The sequence below is a fragment of the Helianthus annuus genome, chromosome 16, assembly GCF_002127325.2.
Source record: "Helianthus annuus cultivar XRQ/B chromosome 16, HanXRQr2.0-SUNRISE, whole genome shotgun sequence".
NCBI classification, from domain to species: domain Eukaryota; kingdom Viridiplantae; phylum Streptophyta; class Magnoliopsida; order Asterales; family Asteraceae; genus Helianthus; species Helianthus annuus.
In genome coordinates, this window is record NC_035448.2 from 107,548,771 (window position 1) to 107,570,935 (window position 22,165).

The following is a 22,165-nucleotide window of genomic DNA, read 5'->3' on the forward strand; positions in this document are numbered from 1 at the left end:
ATTTTCATATGTTTATTGTTTTGATTTTATTTTTCAAAAATCAGATTATCCGTTTCAATATCCGAATTGATAGGAAACAATGGAAAAATCTGTATTGACTCTTCAATCCTCTTCACATATATTCTCTAATACAAATGTAACCATACATATTGATAATAACTTCTAAACGGTTATTAGGGAACTGCCAAACAGTTATTTGGGGGGTTTTGTATATCTGTTTTATGACACACCCCCTCAGATATACATACTGTTCATTATACATTATTAACAACATTCTTCAGGATGATGTTAAATCGATACTTCAAAACCTATATGATAAACTGATATTGCAGGACCATTTATGTTGTCTCGTTAAAAACCTTGCTAAGAAAACCCAATGGAATAAAACTTAGTCAAGGAAAAGAGTACAACGTGTATAATGCTCCCCCTCAATTTAACTAACGTCTTTTAACCTATGAAGCCCGATCTTAAGTGATAACTGTTCGAAACTGCTTCTAGGTAAAGATTTAGTGAACAGGTCAGCTAAATTTTCACTTGACTTGATCTGGTGAACATCAATATCCCCTCCTTTCTGCAAGTCATATGTTGAGAAGAACTTTGGTGAGATGTGCTTTGTTCGATCACCCTTGATGTAACATTCTCTGATCTGAGCTATGCAGACATCATTGTCTTCATAAATATTTGTCGGCTCCTTCTTGATCTATTCTAATCCGCATGCTTCTTGTATGTGATTAATCATTGATCTCAACCACACACATTCTCGACCAGCGTCATATAGTGCTATCAATTCGGCATGATTTGATGATGTTGCTGTAAGTGTTTGCTTAGTTGACTTCCAAGAAATTGTTGTGCAACCGTATGTGAATACATAACCTGCCTGAGATTTTGCTTTGTGAGGATCTGATAGATATCCGGCATTAGCATATCCAACAATCTGGGTCTTTTGATCTTTCTGATAGAAAAGACCTAAGTCTTGTGTCCCGCAAATATACTGGAATATATGTTTTACACCATTCCAGTGTCTATGTGTTGGATTCGAACTGTATCTCGCTAGTACATGAACTGCAAATGCAATGTCAGGCCTTATGTTATTTGCGAGATATATAAGGGCACTGATCGCACTTAAGTAAGGTACTTCCGGACCAAGTACTTCTTCGCCTTCTTCTTGAGGGCGATAAGGATCCTTGTGTGGATCTAGCGGTTGGACAACCTTAGGTACGCTAAACGAATGTGCTTTATCCATGTTAAAACGTACTAACATTTCCTGGATGTGGTTTGATTGATGGACAAATGTGCCATTGCACAGATACTCAAATTGTAGTCTGATGCATAATTTTGTCATACCAAGATCTTTCATTTCAAATTCCTTCTTTAACAACTGAGCAACTTTCTCTATCTCTTCAGGAGATCTGATGACGTTGATATCATCAACATAGACTGCTATTATAGTGAAATTTGAGAGTGTTTTTTTTCTATAAAAACAAATGGACTGATTACATCAGACTTGTATCCTTTTTTTCGAGATATTCACTAAGTCGATTGTACCACATACGACCAGATTGTTTGAGACCATATAAAGATCTCTGGAGCTTTATAGAACACATATCTCGAGGTGTTGATTTTAATGCTTCAGGCAATTTTAGTCCTTTAGGGATTTTCTTGTAGATGTCATTTTCAAGTGTCCTGTATAAGTATGCGGTGACGGCATCCATTAGTCTCATATGAAGTCCTTCAGAGATTGTGAGGCCGATTATGAACCTATGGGTTATCGCATCCACTACACGGGAATACGTGTCCTCATAGTCAACTCCTGGGATTTGGGAAAACCCGTGTGCTAAAAGTCGAGCCTTATATCTCACAATCTCATTCTTTTCATTTCTCTTTATTGCAAACACCCATTTATAACCTACTGGTTTGACGTCTATGGGTGTTCGGAATACAGGTCCGAAGACATGTCGCTTTTCGAGCAAATTCAATTCGGCGTTTATGGCTTCTTGACATCTTGGCCAATCATTTTTGTGCATGCACTCTTCTAAAGTTTTAGGTACGTAATAATTTTCATTGATTACATCCGTCGCTATAGCATATGCGAATATATCATCAACACATGTTTTATTCCGGTTCCACACTGTACTATGTTTTACATAATTAATAGAGATCTCATTTTCGTTCGGTACCGGTGTTTCTTCTGAAACTTCATTTTCCTCTTGTTAGAATCTGAGTTTACTTGTCTGTGTTGTTTTTATAAGATGATAAATGGAAGGCGATAAACATATGATAATTTGCAGCGGAAGGAAGGGAAAACTTTATAACACAAACAAGGAAAGAACAGCTTTCATCATATATACTTTGTGTCGAATGATTTGATTACAAAAGATTCAACGTTTGCATGAATTGCTATCTCCCCCTCAGCCTGAGCTCACAAGTGCTAGTTCGTACAAAATGCCAAGTGTGCGAAAAGAGCTAATAGAACAGTACATGCACTATCTATTTATAGTACTATCCTAAACAATGTGGCATCTTGGCTAACGTTACCTAGACAGTGACAGCTAACGATCTTAACAACCTCTAAACACTGATAATTACAAACACTGATACAATAAACACCAATTAACTATCTATTGATGATGTTATCCGCTAATGGGCTTAACCACTGATGAAGCTTGAGCAGTGCTTTCCATAAAGGTTGATCAGGCCTTTGACTTCCAGCAGTTCTGTTAAAATACTGGTATATTATCCAGTATAAATGTGCCTAGTTTATATTTTACACTTTATATTGTTTTAACCTTGTTCCTTTATTTTGTTTGTGAGGTTTGGTTTTGGGCTGCTGCTCTCTTGCATTTGGGCTGCTGCTCCCCTCCGTTGTTGCTGGGCTTGCGTGTGTGGGCTCATGACAACCGTCATGAGCTGTCTAGGGTTTGTGTCCTATTTCTTTCGGTGGCTCCAGAAGCTTCAGACACGAGCTCTTCATTTGCTATGCTCATCTCTTTATTCACCTGCTTTGGTTCCCTATCCTCACACGTTCATACGTGAGTCTAGGGTGCACCTTCTACTTGTTCCGATCATCCTTGTGGAGATCTTATTTACTTTTGTTTGGTTATTAATCTGTGATGACAGATTTGATTCAATCATTGTATTTGTGCTAAGATTTCATAATAAAACCATTGATTCATAAACTCTGACATGGTATCAGAGCTCCGAGGTTGAATCGGTGCTCTGGTGTTCTTCCGCTGCTTCTCTTGAAGGTCTGATTCTCTGAATCAACCTAGGGTTTCCGGTACTTGAAGATCTGGTAGTCTGTGTGTCTGCCGTCTTCAAATCACGGTGTTCTCATTCTCTTCCGGCTGCTGTGTTTGAAACCCTAATTTCTAGGTTTTTTGGGCTCTGGTTCTGGTGCTTGGTTATTGGTATCGACGCTGCTCGTGTGGAAAAAGAACCCTATTTTGGGTTTCTGCTCTGCTCTTAGAAGAAGGCCCTCGTTAGTCCCTCTTTGGGCAAACTAACAGGACCTGGTTTGGTTTCTCAGATCAAACGCTTGTAACCCTAAGTGAAGGTTACAAGCCTTGATCCTCTAAGGACTTTGCACCCGCTGTGAGATTGTTCCTCCCTTATCTCTTTAATTTTTATATTGTATCACTGTGTCTGGTCTGATTGAGTTTTTGGCTCCCTGGTCATTGTCTGCGGAGGCACCTTGAGTGATGAACCTCTGATCTGACCTCTGTCCAGGCTTCGCCGTGTCTGTTTGGCTTTGTTGCTTACCTGTTTGTTTCATTCTGCTGTGTGCTTATCTGTTTAATATCTGTTTCATTTTTTTCATTATGCCTGATAAATCTGATACCGCTGTGACATTGGTTAGTAAACTAGATGCCAGTGATCCCTTATACCTCCATGCTAGTGATTCAAGTGGTCTTACTATCGTGAATATAAAATTAAAAGGAACTGAAAACTATGTGGTTTGGTCAAATGCTATGAAACTTGCCCTAATGGCAAAAAATAAAATAGGCTTTATTGATGGAACATGTGCTAGGTCAAAAACTGATGATGTTCTTGCTAGTCAATGGGATCGTTGCAACTCTATTGTGTTAACATGGATTCTAAATTCTGTCTCTGATGAATTATATGTTGGTCAAGTGTACTCTAAATTTGCTTCTGAGGTCTAGGATGATTTAAAAGATACTTATGATAAAGTTGATGGTTCTGTTGTGTTTGGGGTATATCAAAAGATCAATTCGGTTAGTCAAAATGGGGCTAGTGTTTCTGAATACTATCATAAAATCAACACTATGTGGAAACAATTTGATGCCATGCTTCAACTACCCTCATGCACTTGCGATGCGTCTACAAAATTTAATGAATTCAATCAGCTAATCAAACTTATGCAATTCTTAATGGGTCTTGATGACATTTATCAACCTGTTAGAACCAATCTGTTAACAAGAGACCCTTTACCAACTATCAAGACTGCTTTTTCTATCATATCTAGAGAAGAATCTCATAGAGGGTCAAACAACTCTTCCAAAATGCCCAATGTTGGTTTTGCTGCAAAGTCTAGTTTTTCAAATGAAAATAAGAAAAAAATTAACAGAGGTCCTAACCCTAATCTAAAATGCTCTCACTGCAGCAAGATTGGTCATACAGTGGATAAATGTTATGAATTGCATGGTTATCCCTCAAATTATAGACCAAAACCTACCCAGGGTAGTCATCAGTGGACTAGGTCTAAAAATGCTGCTAGCAGTGGCACTGGTTCCTCCATGAATAATAATATGAATGATAAAAATACTAGCTCCTTGAACTCCTTAACTGCTGATCAATTTTCTAAGTTGCTAGGTATGCTAAATGAGAATAAAACAAAGGACACAAATAAGTCCAATGTAGGAGGTAAATGTTTCAATTCCTTTTCTGAGTACAAAAATGTTTTCTGTTTTAACTCAAAACTGTTTCCATCACAGACTCTAAACTGGATTATTGATTCTGGTGCAAACCAGCACATGGTCATGTCTAGCGAAAATATGTTTAATCTTGTTGATGTTTCTGAATATAATATAACTGTTAAACACCCAAATGGTACTAATGCTAAAGTCACTCAAATTGGCTGTTTTAAACTCTCAGAGTCTGTAATTCTAAAAGATGTGTTTGTTGTTCCTGAATATTGTGTGAACCTTATCTCTGTATATAAACTTGCTAAAGACAGTAAGCTGAAAGTTGTGTTTGATGAAAATTACTGCTACATTCAGGATTCTTGCTTAAAGAAAACCCTGGTGACTGGTAGGCAAACTGAGGGTTTATATTTTTGTGGTAACTCTCTAAGTACTAGCTTTTCTTGTCTAAGTATGGCTGAAAAAGTAAAGCTCTGGCACTCCAGGCTGGGTCATCCAGCTGAACAAGTGTTAAATGTTCTTCAACTTAAAACTGAATCTGCCTCTAACCCTTGTGACATATGTCACAAGGCTAAACAGCATAGGTCTCCCTTCCCTCTCAGTGACCATAAGACAACTAAGGTTGGGGACCTCATTCACCTAGATGTCTGGGGTCCCTACAAGGTCACTAGCGTGGAAGGATACAAATATTTCCTTACTATTGTGGATGACTTTACTAGATCTGTTTGGGTTTACCTGATGAAATCTAAGTCTGAGGTTTTTGAAAATATACAAAGTTTTTACAACCTTGTTAAAACACAATTTGAAGTCAACATAAAAATATTCAGGAGTGATAATGGATCCGAATTCATCAACTCTCAAATGTCTTCATTTGTTAAACAAAAGGGCATCATTCATCAAACATCATGCACCTATACGCCACAACAAAATGGCATTGTAGAGAGGAAACATAGACACCTGTTAAATATTGCTAGAGCTTTGCTATTTCAATCTAATATTCCCCTTAGATTCTGGTCTGAATGTGTTCTTACAGCTTCTTACTTAATTAACAGGCTTCCCTCCTCTGTATTAAATGGATGTTCTCCCTATGAAAAATTGTTTGGCTTTAAACCTTCTCTTGATCACTTGAAAATCTTTGGTTGCCTTTGCTACTTTACTATTTTGGATAACCCTGATAAACTTGAAGAAAGGGCTGAAAAATGTGTTTTTATGGGGTACTCTAATTTTAAAAAGGGATATAAAGTGTGGAGTCTAGATCAGGGAAAATTCATTTTCTCAAGGGATGTTAGCTTTCATGAAACTACATTTCCCTTTAAAAATGAATCACACTCTGCTCTAGAAAGTCCAAATAACTTATCACAGCTAAATTTTTTCGATAATTTTGAATTTTCAAGTGATTTAAATCCCAATGATGAAGAGAAGGGTACTACTGACTCAACTATCCTGACACAGCAACACAGTGATGAGGTTGAATCACCTGTTGATAGTAATGCTCAGGAGTCATCAGGGACTGATGACATAACTGAGAGTAGTGAGTCTTTAGGTAATACAACTGGTCCTGTGAGGGCTGAGTCTAGTAGTATTAATGACGAGTCAAACCTTCCTGAGGGTACCATTCCTGCTAGAAGGTCCTCTAGATCCTCTACTGCCCCAAAGAGATTTGATGATTATATTGTTGGCAATGCTAAATATAGCTACAATAAATATGTGGATTATTCCAACTTGCCTAGTGATAATGTCTGTTTTGCTGCTAATATTAATAAAATTCTTGAACCTTCCACCTATAAAGATGCTATTAGAGATAAAAGGTGGATTGATGCTATGAATGATGAATTGTCTGCTCTCTATAAAAACAACACTTGGGATATTGTTAACCTACCTGAAAATAAAAAACCCATTGGGTGCAAGTGGGTCTTCAAAGTCAAATACAAGTCTACGGGTGAAGTCGATAGGTTCAAAGCTAGACTTGTTGCAAAAGGGTTTAAGCAACGCGAGGGAATTGACTTTGATGAAACCTTTTCACCTGTTGTTAAGATGGTCACTGTTAGGTGTGTTATTAGCCTGGCAGTTCAAAATGATTAGCCGTTATACCAACTTGATGTTAACAATGCTTTTCTCTATGGTAATCTTAAAGAGGAAGTCTATATGACATTACCTGATGGTTTGAATATTGAAAATCAGCATAAAGTCTGCAAATTAAACAAGTCCCTATATGGCCTAAAACAAGCTCCACGAATGTGGAATGAGAAACTTGTTCAAGTGTTAGTCAAAATTGGTTTTGTCCAATCCAAATGTGATCACTCAATGTTCATTAAATCTGAAAACTCTACCTTCATTGTCCTTTTGGTCTATGTCGATGACATTGTGTTAACCGGGAACAATGAAGATGAGATAAAGAGGATCAAGAATCTCTTAAAAACTGAATTGTTAATTAAAGATCTTGGGTTGCTAAAGTTCTTTCTTGGTATTGAAGTGATTAATGTTAAAGAAGGTATTTGTCTATCCCAACGAAAGTACTGTATGGACTTATTAAATGAATATGGCATGAGTGGAAGCAAACCTTCCAGTTGTCCCATAGAACAAAATCATGTCTTAACAAACCTGACTATGAAAGAGACACAAGCTGTCGACATTACGCAATACCAAAAACTGATCGGGAAACTCATTTACCTATCACATACTAGACCTGATATTGCATATTCTGTTCATTATTTGTTTCAGTTCATGCATAAACCCACTGAAGCTCACACACAAATTGCTTTCAAAGTGTTAAGGTACCTTAAAGGTGCCCCAGGCACTGGAATCCTGTTTAAGAAGAGCAATATGTTTCAATTAACTGCCTTTGCAGATTCGGATTGGGCTAAATGTGTGGACAGTCGTAGGTCTGTCACTGGTTTTTGTATATTCCTTGGTGGATCCTTAGTCTCATGGAAAAGCAAAAAACAAAGTGTTGTCTCTCGGTCCTCTGCCGAGGCCGAATACAGGTCCATGTGCAGTGCAACGTGTGAAGTGTTGTGGCTGCTGAATATATTAAGGGAACTTCATGTGAATGTCAATATTCCTGTTGTATTGAATTGTGATAACACTGCAGCACTATCTATTGCTGCCAATCCCGTCTTTCACGATAGAACCAAGCATTTCGAAGTTGATTTGTTCTTTTTACGAGAGAAAATTGCTTCAGGGCTGATCAAAACTCATGGGATCAAGACCGAGCATCAGCTAGCTGATATATTTACCAAAGGCCTCCTTCCTAAAGCTCACTATGAGATGTGTAAGTCTCTAGGTCTTTCTAATGTCTTTGCACATTTAAACTGAGGGGGGATGTTAAAATACTGGTATATTATCCAGTATAAATGTGCTTAGTTTATATTTTACACTTTATATTGTTTTAACCTTGTTCCTTTATTTTGTTTGTGAGGTTTGGTTTTGGGCTGCTGCTCTCTTGCATTTGGGCTGCTGCTCCCGTCTGTTGTTGCTAGGCTTGCGTGTGTGCGCTCATGACAACCGTCATGAGCTGTCTAGGGTTTGTGTCCTATTTCTTTCGGTGGCTCCAGAAGCTTCAGACACGAGCTCTTCATTTGCTGTGCTCATCTCTTTATTCACCTGCTTTGGTTCCCTATCCTCACACGTTCATACGTGAGTCTAGGGTGCACCTTCTACTTGTTCCGATCATCCTTGTGGAGATCTTATTTACTTTTGTTTGGTTATTAATCTGTGATGACAGATTTGATTCAATCATTGTATTTGTGCTAAGATTTCATAATAAAACCATTGATTCATAAACTATGACAAGTTCTTTGATTTCAATAGAGGATTGGTCTTCAAGAGACTTTATATGTAACACCCCGAAAACGGGTTTGGTAATTAAACCACGATAATAGTAATGACGGGTAAAATACCGTTAGAGGTAAAAATTAACCCGGTAAATATTAGGAATTTAATAAATAAATCTATCATTTATTAAAAGGAGGATAAATAGTTTGAGAGAAACAAAGTATATAAAAAAGGGTCCGAGTTAACGAGACCTAAAGTAAAACGGGTTATGAACCCCGGAACCTACTAAGTTAACTAGGAATAATTAACTTGGTTACCAATGGGTAATTAAGTGAATTAAAGTTTAGACTTATAACCCTTTTTATAAAATCTCTAAACATGAGGGGCTAAATGTGGGTAACTAGGAAAGTGATCTAATTAAATCATTTATAAAAAAAATTAAAAAAACACACATGTGTGTGTTCGATCGACAACGAGGAGCCAGGTAGGGGTTTTAAACCCTAACTCAACAAAATCTCCAAATTGAGGGATCAATCGAAGGTCAAATTCGAAAATAATTATATATTAACGATCACCAAGTCAAGGGTATCGTAAGGTATGTCGAATTTACGGCATTTATGAAGTTGTTAAATTTGACTAATATTAGAAGAATTCGATTATGGTATGAATCGTAGTGGCTATGGCCGAGTTTGTGATGTATGATTGCTTAGGAACAATGTCACACCCCAAAATTATCAGAGCTGGCGTGACTGGACTGGTATCTTCATACACAGCGGAAGCAAATAAGCTAAGTCTTTTAGAAAACGAACGCACACTAAGTACTCGACTCCACATGGTTCTCCTATTCCAACCGTGCCATGGTTTCTGAAAAGTAACCTGGGAAAGAAACACGCGAAAAAAAGTCAACATAAAGTTGAGCGAGTTCATAGTTTGTTTGTAAAAGATTTGAATTAAATCTTTTGAATAACCAGTTTGTGAAATAATATTGAGAAAACGAATTTAAAAATCATTTTCTTGACAAGTTACATGGAAACTTTGTAGTTGTAACGCATTATTTTCGTAAAACCATGTATTGTAAACTCTTGAATTTGTAATGTCCGTATAACCGTCAATGCCCATATAACCGTCAATGCCCACCCTGACTTTAACTCCATGCCCGCATAATCCTATGCCTTGAATTTGTATAAAACGTGGTATTTAATTTCTATAAATCAAGTATGTATGTCCCTGGTATGTAGCAATAAGGAAAAAGAGATCACCAATGGGTTGCAAAGCCAATGGTATGTGTGAAATTGGTGCAGGAAGTACTCAAACCTAGCAAATTTGTAACGGGCCTCCGGCTGGAAGAGATAGTCACCTCTATGGGCCGACCCAGCCTCATGGGTGTGGGCTCGCTAAACCCAAATAGATCTATCACTCATGTCCCTCGGTCCTACGACGAGGATTAATGGCCTTAAGTGTTGTACCCACCACTCACATGATCTAAGTAGTAAACCCTCCTTAAGCTAACCATACCATGTATAAAAATGTCTGTAGTAATTGTAACATGTATTTTACCCCAGCCTCTAAGGCTGAACCTCCCCAGCCTCTAAGACTGAACCTCCTCAGCCTCTAAGGCTGAACCTCCCCAGCCTCTAAGGCTGAACCTCCTCAGCCTCTAAGGCCAACTCCCCAATCTCTCTATATTATCACCAGACGATCCATCCCTAGTCATGAAAATCATTCACATTTCGATAATACGTATTTGTTTTGTAAAAACCAGTATATTTAGTATAATCCATTCGTAAACCATTTGAGTTCTTCGAAATCCATTCGTAATATGATTTAGAAATATGAGTTTTCGTTCATTCAAAAGCTTTGTATGTTTTTGCAAAACGTGTTTTGTCTAAAAATATGCGGTCTTTGTTCATCGAGAACTTTGTGTGTTTTCTGCAAAACGTGCATGTCTTTCCACCCCGAAAACATTTACAAAAATGTAAGACCGTAAAAAGGTGGGGTTATGAACTCACCTGAATTGCCTTGTGCGAAGCTAGCTAATTACGACTTTGTGATGTCGTTTCCAAGACTTGACTTGCTAGCGTGCATTCTACAATATTCCTATCACGGAATATCTTATAAGTTTCTAAGTAAACGCAGTAACTACACAACGTGTCATCGAGCTCTACCGAATCGTTAATCGAACGATTTGACGGTAAGTTGTTAGCTTAAATGAAATGAAGAAGTTATACTTTGTTTAGTTCGTCTATTCGTCGGTAATAATTAATAAGTCTTGTAGGACTTAGTTCCGCGTTAGTCGCCTCAAGAAGTCGCACGTGTATGTAAAGTATATGTATACAAAAATTTTCGTATGAAAGTAGTATATAATAACCTTGTATTATATATATTGCGTCTTGTATATATTTGCCAAAATATACGTATATGCCGTTTCGGCGTTTGAAATAAAAATAAAAAAAATTATATTTATTTTATTAGAGAATTCGTGTGTTATGATATTTGAAATAAATATATAATTATATTTCTCTTTATAAAAGAATCGCCGAGTTTTAGGTGTGTGAAATAAATAGAATAATCATATTTATTTTATAAAGAGTTTCCGTATTCTTGATGTTTAAACCAAACCTCGTAGTCGTTTATGAAAAATATCCGAATTTGGATGTTCGAAATAAGTATATAAACTATACTTCGTTTTTTATAAAAGAATTGTCGTTTTCGTATGTTTTAAAGTGTCGTCGGAAATGTTATACACTTGTATTTAATTCTATAAAAGTCGTTTGTAGTCGATTGGTTATGTGTTGTATTATAATAAAACGTAATTATTTTATGGATTTTCTCGAAAAACAGGTAGAGTTTCCTCTGTTTTTGGACGCCCCCAACAACACAATTGTCGTTATTTTATCAAGATTCAACAATTTACTCAACAATTCTTATGCATAGCCAATTTATGTAAACGAAATAATAAATAAGACCAAGTTAATATTAACTAATAACTCATCACTTTGTTCGGTTCGAGCTCGTTTTTCACGTATGAAATAAGGAATAATTACTGAAAATAACATTCGTCCTAAACCTTTACCGAATCTTCGTGTCGAAACACCGAAAGAAGTTGGCTGAGTTAACCGGGTTTAACCGAGTTGACTCGGTTTAACCGAGTCAACCAAACCGGACCATCTGACCGAGCCGCTTGACCCGAACTACGAGCTGACCAGCCGACTCGAACCCATCTGCTGACTGAACCCGAACGGGACCCGACCATTGTTGACTAGCTGACTACCTTAACAGTTTGATCTAGACCCGAACTGAGTTAACTCGGTTTAACCGAGTTAACTCAAACCAAAACTCGAAACCACCCTTGTCTCGTTTGGGCCCAGAACTGAATCCACGAGGCCTAACCAGCCACCACCAACACCGCCGTGGCTCCGGCGAGACACCGCCGTCGTCGACATACCCCGTTCTGATCATCCTCACCAGAAACAGAAATCATCACCATCATTCTAAAAGATAAAATAGAGATAAACAGGGGGTGGTTTTACCGGAAAATATGTCGGTCCGAGCCCACCGTGCTGCCGCCGCCTCTTCTGCCGCCACCGTTCTTCCTCTCTCTCCGCTCAGTCCCTCTCTCTCCGTCTCTCCGTTTGCCACCGCCGTACGCCACCATCATCTGTTGGTGGCCGATCGTTCAACTTTTAACAACAGGGGGGGTTTAATAAGGAAGAAGATGAATGGTGGCGTGGGTTCGACGGGGCATGAACAGCCGGCCGGATCTATTCCAGTCGCCGGACTGAAACAACGGGAGGGAAGGGGAGCGACAGTAGGAGATTTGAGGGATTGAAAGGTGTTCTTGTATGTCTGTTTAATCATGTTCTATGTGTGTGTATGTGTTTCCTGTATGTATAATCGAGAGAGATGGAAATGAAGGAGTGAAGGTCAGTGTTTGATATTTGTAGAAATGTTATGTGTTATGAGATTTGAGAGATAAGGATCTTATATAGAGATATTGTGTAGATTTTGTAAAGATTGTAGTAAATCTTGCAGAGATCTAGTATAGATTTTTGGTAAGATTTAGTAAATCTAGTATAGATTTTATAAATCTTTGTATAGATTCTAATATATTATGTGTAGGTTTAGGCTTGTGGGTTTTAGGCTTGGACCCAGGGCCCACAAGCCCATCTCATATGTAAGTGGCCCGTAATTTCTACGAGACACGTTGTCAAAAACCGAACTCCGTTTAACGTCAAAAGATAAAATTTTAGTATTAAAATACATAAAGTACGGTCGGTAGTCGCTGTTTGTGCGTTTAGTTGTCGGTTGCGTAAAAAGCGCATAAAATTATACCGTTGCCGTCTTTACTCCGTTTTTCGATCCGGTTTCAACTGTAGTTACTAAAATTTTATTACGGAGCTAAATATAGTGTAAAATGTAAGTTCTGAAGGTGACAAGCGTTTCCGTTGCTTCCGTTTCGTTGCCGATGCGTTTCCTAACATCGCGTTTTTAGTTCACGTTTGCACTTGTGTCGCACGGAAGCCCAATAAATTCACAAAATTAATTTCATAAGCATAAAATTTTCGTGTAACGTTCATACTTGTCGGCGTTGTCAGTATTTTGTCCGGTTTCAGTTCGTTGTCGTTTGATGTTCCGCAGATTTCACGCGAATCTTCATACGTGTAATGTGAAGTCGAATAAACGTTCCTAGGCACTCCAAATGCCTAATTAAGTTAATTTGCACTGTAAACACTATTTGTTATCGCGTTAATCACCTGTTAATCACATAATTAAGAGCCATAAATCACCAATTGTCACATTCTCCCCCTGTTACAGAAATTTCGTCCTCGAAATTTAGACTAGGTTATCTCCTCAGAATTGTGTTGTTCGCAGGTAAGTCCGAATAATAACAAAGTGAATGACCTCATAATCGAAACAAGACTTATTCGAATCATGTGAATTTAATGACATTCCTCAACAATAAGAACCCTACAGTTTAAAAGAAATGTGTTTCAAAAATTGATGTCAAAGGAAACAAGACGTATAGGTATAGTCACTAATGTGACTAAGTTAACAGGGATCCAACAATGAACAGGAACTTCGACCAGTCGAACTCCATATGAACGTTCACAATAACTTAGTGAGTTCTAGAAGCAATAACATCCACTGGATGAACTTAGAATCAACAATCTCAAATGTACTAGTTTACATGAAACGCTCGATCGTGATCAGCACAAGCTGCAAGTTATACCGATGCCACAAGGTGTCGCAATGAATGAAACAATTCAATAATAGGGGTGATTGAACAACTATCACCTGTGTTTTGCATGAAACGCTCCATCATGATTAGCCCGAGCTACAAGTTTATACCGACACCACAAGGTGTCGTAGTGATTTAAATAATTTAATTTAATTTAATAATAGCGGTGATCAAACAAGTTCACCGTGTTTGAAGTCAAATGAAAACGCAATAAAGTGAATCTGAAAGTTATTTTTTCCAAATGACATCGTAGGATTTTCAATTGAAAATGGAACATCAAAGAAATATTGTTTTCGATCGAAGACGAAGAAGCAATGAATATCGCAAAACATTCGATCCTCAATGAAAGAAACGTTAGTAGGTACACCGGAATATAAAAATGAATTTGTGTACCATCGTCTTAACACACGATTGTATTAAGACTACTTTAATATGATAATTCAAAGCGGATTTAAAAAAAATCAATAAAGAAATAATTAAATCCGTGCATGAGATGCGTAAACGAGTTTAGCGCAAGCTTCAAATAGGTGAAAATACCACCACAAAGTGTCGAAATCAACAATCAATTTAATAGAGTCGAATGCTAAACAAGTCTACTTCGACTCGGAACAAATGAAACACTTGTTAAAACAAATTTTGAATATGATGCTCTCAATACATCATATGATGCTCTGAGGTGAATATGTGTAATGGACAAGTTCAAACAATTGAACTTGGTTTTAGCGCAATCCGACAATAAATATATATGTTTCAAAAAGAAATTTCGACATGGTTACAACAAAAAACCATGTATGTAACTTGAAAAGAAAAGAACTTTCAAGAAAATGTGTTAACTTGATAACAAAGGAGCCAACAATTACAATAATGCGGGTCATTCGAATCATAAATCAATAATTAAGTTTAGCGAGATAATATTTGAACTTTGATGAAACGCTTATTCGAAACGAACCCACATGCGTAACAAACGATGCATGCGTAACATATGAATTTTTCAAGAAATGAAGCAAATGAATATTCGCTATAATGAAAGAAATGATCGTGATACAATGACCATTAAGAGGAGTAGAGATGTGAAAATCTACTCGTTGGATGCAAAAGTCAGAATTTCAATAAAAGAAATTTAAGGACTTTACCTGGGCTTTCATGTGATAACCGGTTGTTAGTTGACATTACCATGGAATGTCGAACATAGCGTATTCGTCGTTATTAAGATAGGGGGAATACGAAGGCATGCGTTTTTTCCTTAGCATGACTCGTGTCGTTGCAGGATCGCGTGCCAAGCCGCCGCTTCCTGATCGATAGTTCTCCTGCTGACAAGAATCTAGCGTCGTCGTTGAATTGCGCCATCGTGTCTTTTCAAGGGCCTCGCCTTGATAGTCGTATGTGTCTTACTTCAACCTCCGTTGATGTATAGCTTAAGTTTCACGTATACCTATGCACTAGCGTTACCTTCCGCGTAGAATGTGATGTACTTCGACATCCGTTGACGTAAAATTTGAGTTTCATGTATTCTCGTGCACTAGAGTTTCGTTATGTGTAGGCTGCCTGCTCGGGAAATTAAAATATCATAGACAATATGGATAATAGTGTGTGCCCGAGTTAATATTCGCGGTTCCTACGTGATGACCTTTAATGAACTTCAACATAAGTTTCCGAAGGTCTTAAATGCATGTTTCCTAAACTCTCAGAGTTTTGTGTACTGTATGTAATTGTTTTATGCACCGTGTATGAAACACCACAATAGCGTATGTTTGAAAACAAAATTTTTGAGTGTTTTTTTTCGGCAACGGTTGGAGACCATATTCGAGTACTAGGCGTTCTGTATGCTTTCAACGTCTTAATAGTCTAAGTCCCAGAGAAAAGTGAGGTTAGAGCCTAGGTATTCCTACAGAAAACCTTATTCGTTGTAACCTATAGCTCTGATACCAATCTGTCACACCCCGAAATTATCAGAGCTGGCGTGACTGGACTAATCTTCATTGCACAGCGGAAGCAAATAAGCTAAGTCTTTTAGAAAACGAACGCACACTAAGTACTCGACTCCACATGGTTTTCCTATTCCAACCGTGCCATGGTTTCTGAAAAGTAACCTGGGAAAGAAACATGCGAAAAAAAGTCAACATAAAGTTGAGCGAGTTCATAGTTTGTTTGTAAAAGATTTGAATTAAATCTTTTGAATAACCGGTTTGTGAAATAATATTGAGAAAACGAATTTAGAAATCATTTTCTTGACAAGTTACATGGAAACTTTGTAGTTGTAACGCATTATTTTCGTAAAACCATGTATTGTAAAGTCTTGAATTTGTAATGTCCGTATAACCGTCAATGCCCATATAACCGTCAATGCCCATATAACCGTCAATGCCCACCCTGACTTTGACTCCATGCCCGCATAATCCTATGCCTTGAATTTGTATAAAACGTGGTATTTAATTTGTATAAATCAAGTATGTATGTCCCTGGTATGTAGCAATAAGGAAAAAGAGATCACTAATGGGTTGCAAAGCCAATGGTATGTGTGAAATCGGCTGGAAGACATAGTCACCTCTATGGGCCGCCCCGGCCTCATGGGTGTAGGCTCGCTAAACCAAAATAGATCTATCACTCATGTCCCTCGGTCCTACGACGAGGATTAATGGCCTTAAGTGTTGTACCCACCACTCACATGATCAAAGTAGTAAACCCTCCTTAAGCTAACCATACCATGTATGAAAATGTTTGTAGTAATTGTAACATGTATTTTACCCTAGCCTCTAAGGCTGAACCTCCCCAGCCTCTAAGGCTGAACCTCCCCAGCCTCTAAGGCCAACTCCCCAGTCTCTCTCTATTATCACCAGACGATCCATCCCTAGTCATGAAAATCATTCACATTTCGATAATACGTATTTGTTTTGTAAAAACCGGTATATTTAGTATAATCCATTCGTAAACCATTTGAGTTCCTCGAAATCCATTCGTAATATGATTTAGAAATATGAGTTTTCGTTCATTTAAAAGCTTTGTATGTTCTTGCAAAACGTGTTTTGTCTAAAAATATGCGGTCTTTGTTCATCGAGAACTTTGTGTGTTTTCTACAAAACGTGCATGTCTTTCCACCCCGAAAACATTTACAAAAATGTAAAACCGTAAAAAGGTGGGGTTATGAACTCACCTGAATTGCCTTGTGCGAAGCTAGCTAATTACGACTTTGTGATGTCGTTTCCAAGACTTGACTTGCTAGCGTGCATTCTACAATATTACTAACACGGAATATCTTATAAGTTTCTAAGTAAACGCAGTAACTACACTACGTGTCTTCGAGCTCTACCGAATCGTTAATCAAACGATTCGACGGTAAGTTGTTAGCTTAAATGAAATGAAGAAGTTATACCGAATCGTCAAGAAGTCGCACGTGTATGTAAAGTATATGTATACAAAAAATTTCGTATGAAAGTAGTATATAATAACCTTGTATTATATATATATATATTACGTCTTGTATATATTTGCCAAAATATACGTATATGGCGTTTCGGCGTTTGATATAAATATAAAAAAAATATATTTATTTTATAAGAGAATTCATGTGTTATGATATTTGAAATAAATATATAACTATATTTCTCTTTATAAAAGAATCACCGAGTTTTAGGTGTTTGAAATAAATAGAATAATCATATTTATTTTATAAAGAGTTTCCGTATTCTTGATGTTTAAACCTAGTCGTTTATGAAAAATATCCGAATTTGGATATTCGAAATAAGTATATAAACTATACTTCGTTTTTATAAAAGAATTGTCGTTTTCGTATGTTTTAAAGTGTCGTCGGAAATGTTATACACTTGTATTTAATTCTATAAAAGTCGTTTGTAGTCGATTGGTTATGTTTTGTATTATAATAAAACGTAATTATTTTACGGATTTTCTCGAAAAACGGGCAGAGTTTCCTCTGTTTTTGGACGCCCCCGACAACACAATTGTCGTTATTTTATCAAGATTCAACAATTTACTCAACAATTCTTATGCATAGCCAATTTATATAAACGAAATAATAAATAAGACCAAGTTAATATTAACTAATAACTCATCGCTTTGTTCGGTTCGAGCTCGTTTTCCACGTATGAAATAAGGAATAATTACTGAAAATAACATTCGTCCTAAACCTTTACCGAATCTTCGTGTCGAAACACCGAAAGAAGTTGGCTGAGTTAACCGGGTTTAACCGAGTTGACTCGGTTTAACCGAGTCAACCAAACCGGACCATCTGTCCGAGCCGCTTGACCCGAACTACGAGCTGACCAGCCGACTCGAACCCATCTGCTGACTGAACCCGAACGGGACCCGACCATTGTTGACTAGCTGACTACCTTAACAGTTTGATCTAGACCCGAACTGAGTTAAGTCGGTTTAACCGAGTTAACTCAAACCAAAACTCGAAACCACCCTTGTCTCGTTTGGGCCCAGAACTGAATCCACGAGGCCTGACCAGCCACCACCAACACCGCCGTGGCTCCGGTGAGACACCGCCGTCGTCGACATACGTCGTTCTGATCATCCTCACCAGAAACAGAAATCATCACCATCATTCTAAAAGATAAAATAGAGATAAACAGGGGGTGGTTTTACCGGAAAATATGTCGGTCCGAGCCCACCATACCGCCGCCATTCTTTCCCTCTCTCTCCGCTCAGTCCCTCTCTCTCCGTTTGCCACCGCCATACGCCACCACCATCTGGTGGTGGCCGATCGTTCAACTTTTAACAACAGGGGGGTTTAATAAGGAAGAAGATGAATGGTGGCGTGGGTTCGACGGGGCACGGATAGCCGGCCGGATCTATTCCGGTCGCCGGACTTAAACAACGGGAGGGAAGGGGAGCGACAGTAGGAGATTTGAGGGATTGAAAGGTGTTATTGTATGTGTGTTTAATCATGTTCTATGTGTGTGTATGTGTTTCCTGTATGTATAATCGAGAGAGATGGAAATGAAGGAGTGAAGGTCATTGTTTGATATTTGTAGAAATGTTATGTATTGTGAGATTAGAGTGATAAGGATCTTATATAGAGATATTGTGTAGATTTTGCGATTTTGTATAGATTGTAGTAAATCTTGCAGAGATCTTTAGAGATCTAGTATAGATTTTTTGTAAGATTTAGTAAATCTTGTATAGATTTTATAAATCTTTGTATAGATTCTAATATATTATGTGCAAGTTTAGGCTTGTGGGTTTTGGGCTTGGGCCCAGGGCCCACAAGCCCATCTCATATGTAAGTGGCCCGTAATTTCTACGAGACCCGTTGTCAAAACCCGAACTCCGTTTAACGTCAAAAGATAAAATTTTAGTATTAAAATACATAAAATACGGTCGGTAGTCGCTGTTTGTGCGTTTAGTTGTCGGTTGCATAAAAAGCGCGTAAATTTATAGCGTTCTCGTCTTTATTTCGTTTTTTGATTCGGTTTCAACTATAGTTACTAAAATTTTATAACGGAGCTAAATATAGCATAAAATGTAAGTTCTGAAGGTGACAGGCGTTTTCGCCGCTTCCGTTTCGTTGCCGATGCGTTTCCTAACATCGCGTTTTAAGTTCACATTTGCACTTGTGTCGCACGGAAGCCCAATAAATTTACAAAATTAATTTCATAATCATAAAATTTTCGTGTAACGTTCATAATTGTCGGCGTTGTCTGTATTTTGTCCGGTTTCAGTTCTTTGTCGTTTGATGTTCCGCAGATTTCACGCGAATCTTCATACGTGTACTATAAAGTCGAATAAACGTTCCTAGGCACTCCAAATGCCTAATTAAGTTAATTTGCGCTGTAAACACTATTTGTTATCGCGTTAATCACCTGTTAATCACGTAATTAAGAGCCGTAAATCACCGGTTGTCACAAACAAAACCTTAAGTGAAAATCTTACATATATAGTTATGATTTGAATATTTAGATGAATTACCACACTTAGATAACTGGGATTTAGGGTTATGATGATATAGATGATAAGACTATGTTTAGAATTATCATGCATGATAATATTATGAATGTGTTTGATTAAATCATGAATTAGGGTGTATGTTGAAATCATGCCTAATTCTAGTAAAATCCATGAACACCATTGAAGGTGATTGTTGTTTGGGTTTTTGATTGCTAAAATAAATAGTGTTATGATGTCAAGAATATGCTTAAATTGAAAGCTGAATTCAAACGGCTCCTGATCAGAATTTACAGCCGACTTGTATTGGTTGTAACCTGGACAAAACGTGACAAAAACATGTCTTTCTTGAGTCTAAAATGTAATTCCAGGAAATATCTTTAAAACCCCACTGGAATCGCATTTTTTCGATGAAAATTGAGCGTTTTATGAATTTTTTCATATCGAAGGTTCAAGCTGCGTTTTCTGGCAGAATTTGCAGCCCATTACGAATGTCATAACTCAATTTAGGAATTTAGTTATGACCTCAAATTTTTACTGTAGATAGTTTTAAGTGACTAAAAGAATCGCCAATTGGAATTTCATCAACCGGATAAACGAGGAATTTTAAATAAATTTTTCCGTAAGCTGCAGTCAGAAGTGACGAATCTGATTGCAACTTAGTAAATGAATGTTTACGAATTTTGGGTAAAGAGTTAGATCTTGAAATTTTGATACAAGGTCTAGTCCTCTGAGAGTTACGCCAAATAAAAAAAATCATAATTTTTGAAGACTTGTAAACAGGTTAAACAAGTCACAAAAAACAGCTCATTTTTCAGTAATATGAAATGTCTGAATGAAATCGTGGTTTACTTGGTTATGTGTAAAATTTGATTTCATTAAGAGTTCGGATGAAATATGCCTAAGTGAGTTCAATGAACCAAATGTGCATTTGAATATGTTGATAAGTCAATTGACTTTTAAAAAGTCAAACCGACCAATGATTAGGTCGAATGATAATTTTGATATGGTCGAATGATAAATTCAACATAAAACCCGTAGGATGGAATAGTCGTAAACGATTATGACTAATCTAACCGTCTTACGAATTGTGATGATGATAGTTTGATTCTAGACAAGCTGGATGAAGACTTGGGAAAGAAGCGGGTCAAACGGATCGAGTACGCATGCAAGGTAAGTGAAACTTACACCTTTTAGTAAAATAAATGTTCATCCTATAAGTTTCGAATACAATAAGGATAATATTCAAGATATGGTTCCCGACGCGAAATAATACGGGTCGAAACTAATATAAATGATAAAAACCATGTTTAATGGTAAAAGAGATAGAACGGTAAATTAGCCATGAAAAACTAATTATAAAAAATGGGTTTTTGAACGGTTACTATAAGTAAGCCTAATGAATAAAAAGAGTAAAACGGGTCAAATGGTAATGTGGATACCATTTGACAAATATCGACTAATAAGCACTTGTCGAGTTTTATGCTTACAAGATAAAACGGCTTATGAATTAGCGTTGCTAGGAATTAGCAAATTTTTGAGACAAGGTATTAAAACGGGTCAATGTATTGATCCGAGCCAGGTACGTATAATTATGTTGTAGTTAAAAGTGCTAATTTGGTCAATAATTGGTGAGAGTCTTTCGTCGTAAAATAAGAGACTAGAATTGACCAAAAAGCCCTTAACGGGCGAACCGAGTAAACGACCGTTAGAGTTTGTTTAGAAACTTGTCTATTGATTTTGAAACCCTTAGATACATATAAAAAGTATAGGCAAAAACATTTGCGGGTCAAAATAGACTAAGAAGTAAATTGTGGTTAAATGCTTAGATAGATACAAATGAATCGGTGAATCTAAACGCCTACGTAAACTCTAGGATGGGAGTGAAAACGTTAAGGTTTGACAAGCCCGGGATGGGTAAAATGATAGGAATTAACTATTTTCTTTTTAGAGCATGTAGTGAAATAATAATGCCAAACGGGTCGAATAATCACCTAAAGGATTTATGAGCCAACATTGGATAAATCAGATTTTTATGCAAACCAAGGTGATAAACGGGTCCGCAATTTAATTACGGGCGCGCAGGAAAAAGAATCGCGTAAAACGGACTTGTAGATAAAAAGTTAAGACAATCTCAAGTTTGATTTTTGTTGAAAATTATAGCTCGGCAGAAAATGCAGGTTTCACTAATGAACCCGCTGGAAATTGGGTTCCCCACGACACGCGCTGAAGGACTCAGCTTGGGGCGCGACACGCGACACGCGACGATTGCCGCGACACGCGACACATCGAGATGGGTCTCCCACGACACGCGGGAGACATCAAAGTTGGAAATAAGTATTTTGTTTGATTATTCGTTGCTTAGAAC

At 37.4% G+C, this 22,165-nt stretch overlaps 1 protein-coding gene across 1 annotated transcript; it reads left to right on the forward strand.

The window, feature by feature from the left end:
• The first annotated feature begins 7,025 nt into the window (after window positions 1-7,025).
• On the forward strand, window positions 7,026-8,195 carry LOC118488232 (uncharacterized mitochondrial protein AtMg00810-like). The gene has a single exon (XM_035985474.1). It carries the CDS (start codon window positions 7,026-7,028, stop codon window positions 8,193-8,195), a length of 1,170 nt encoding a protein of 389 aa, XP_035841367.1.
• The last annotated feature ends 13,970 nt before the right edge of the window (window positions 8,196-22,165 follow it).

Coding starts and splice junctions, on each gene's coding strand:
- LOC118488232 (XM_035985474.1), top strand. CDS start 7,026: ATGACATTACCTGATGGTTTGAATATTGAAAATCAGCATAAAGTCTGC.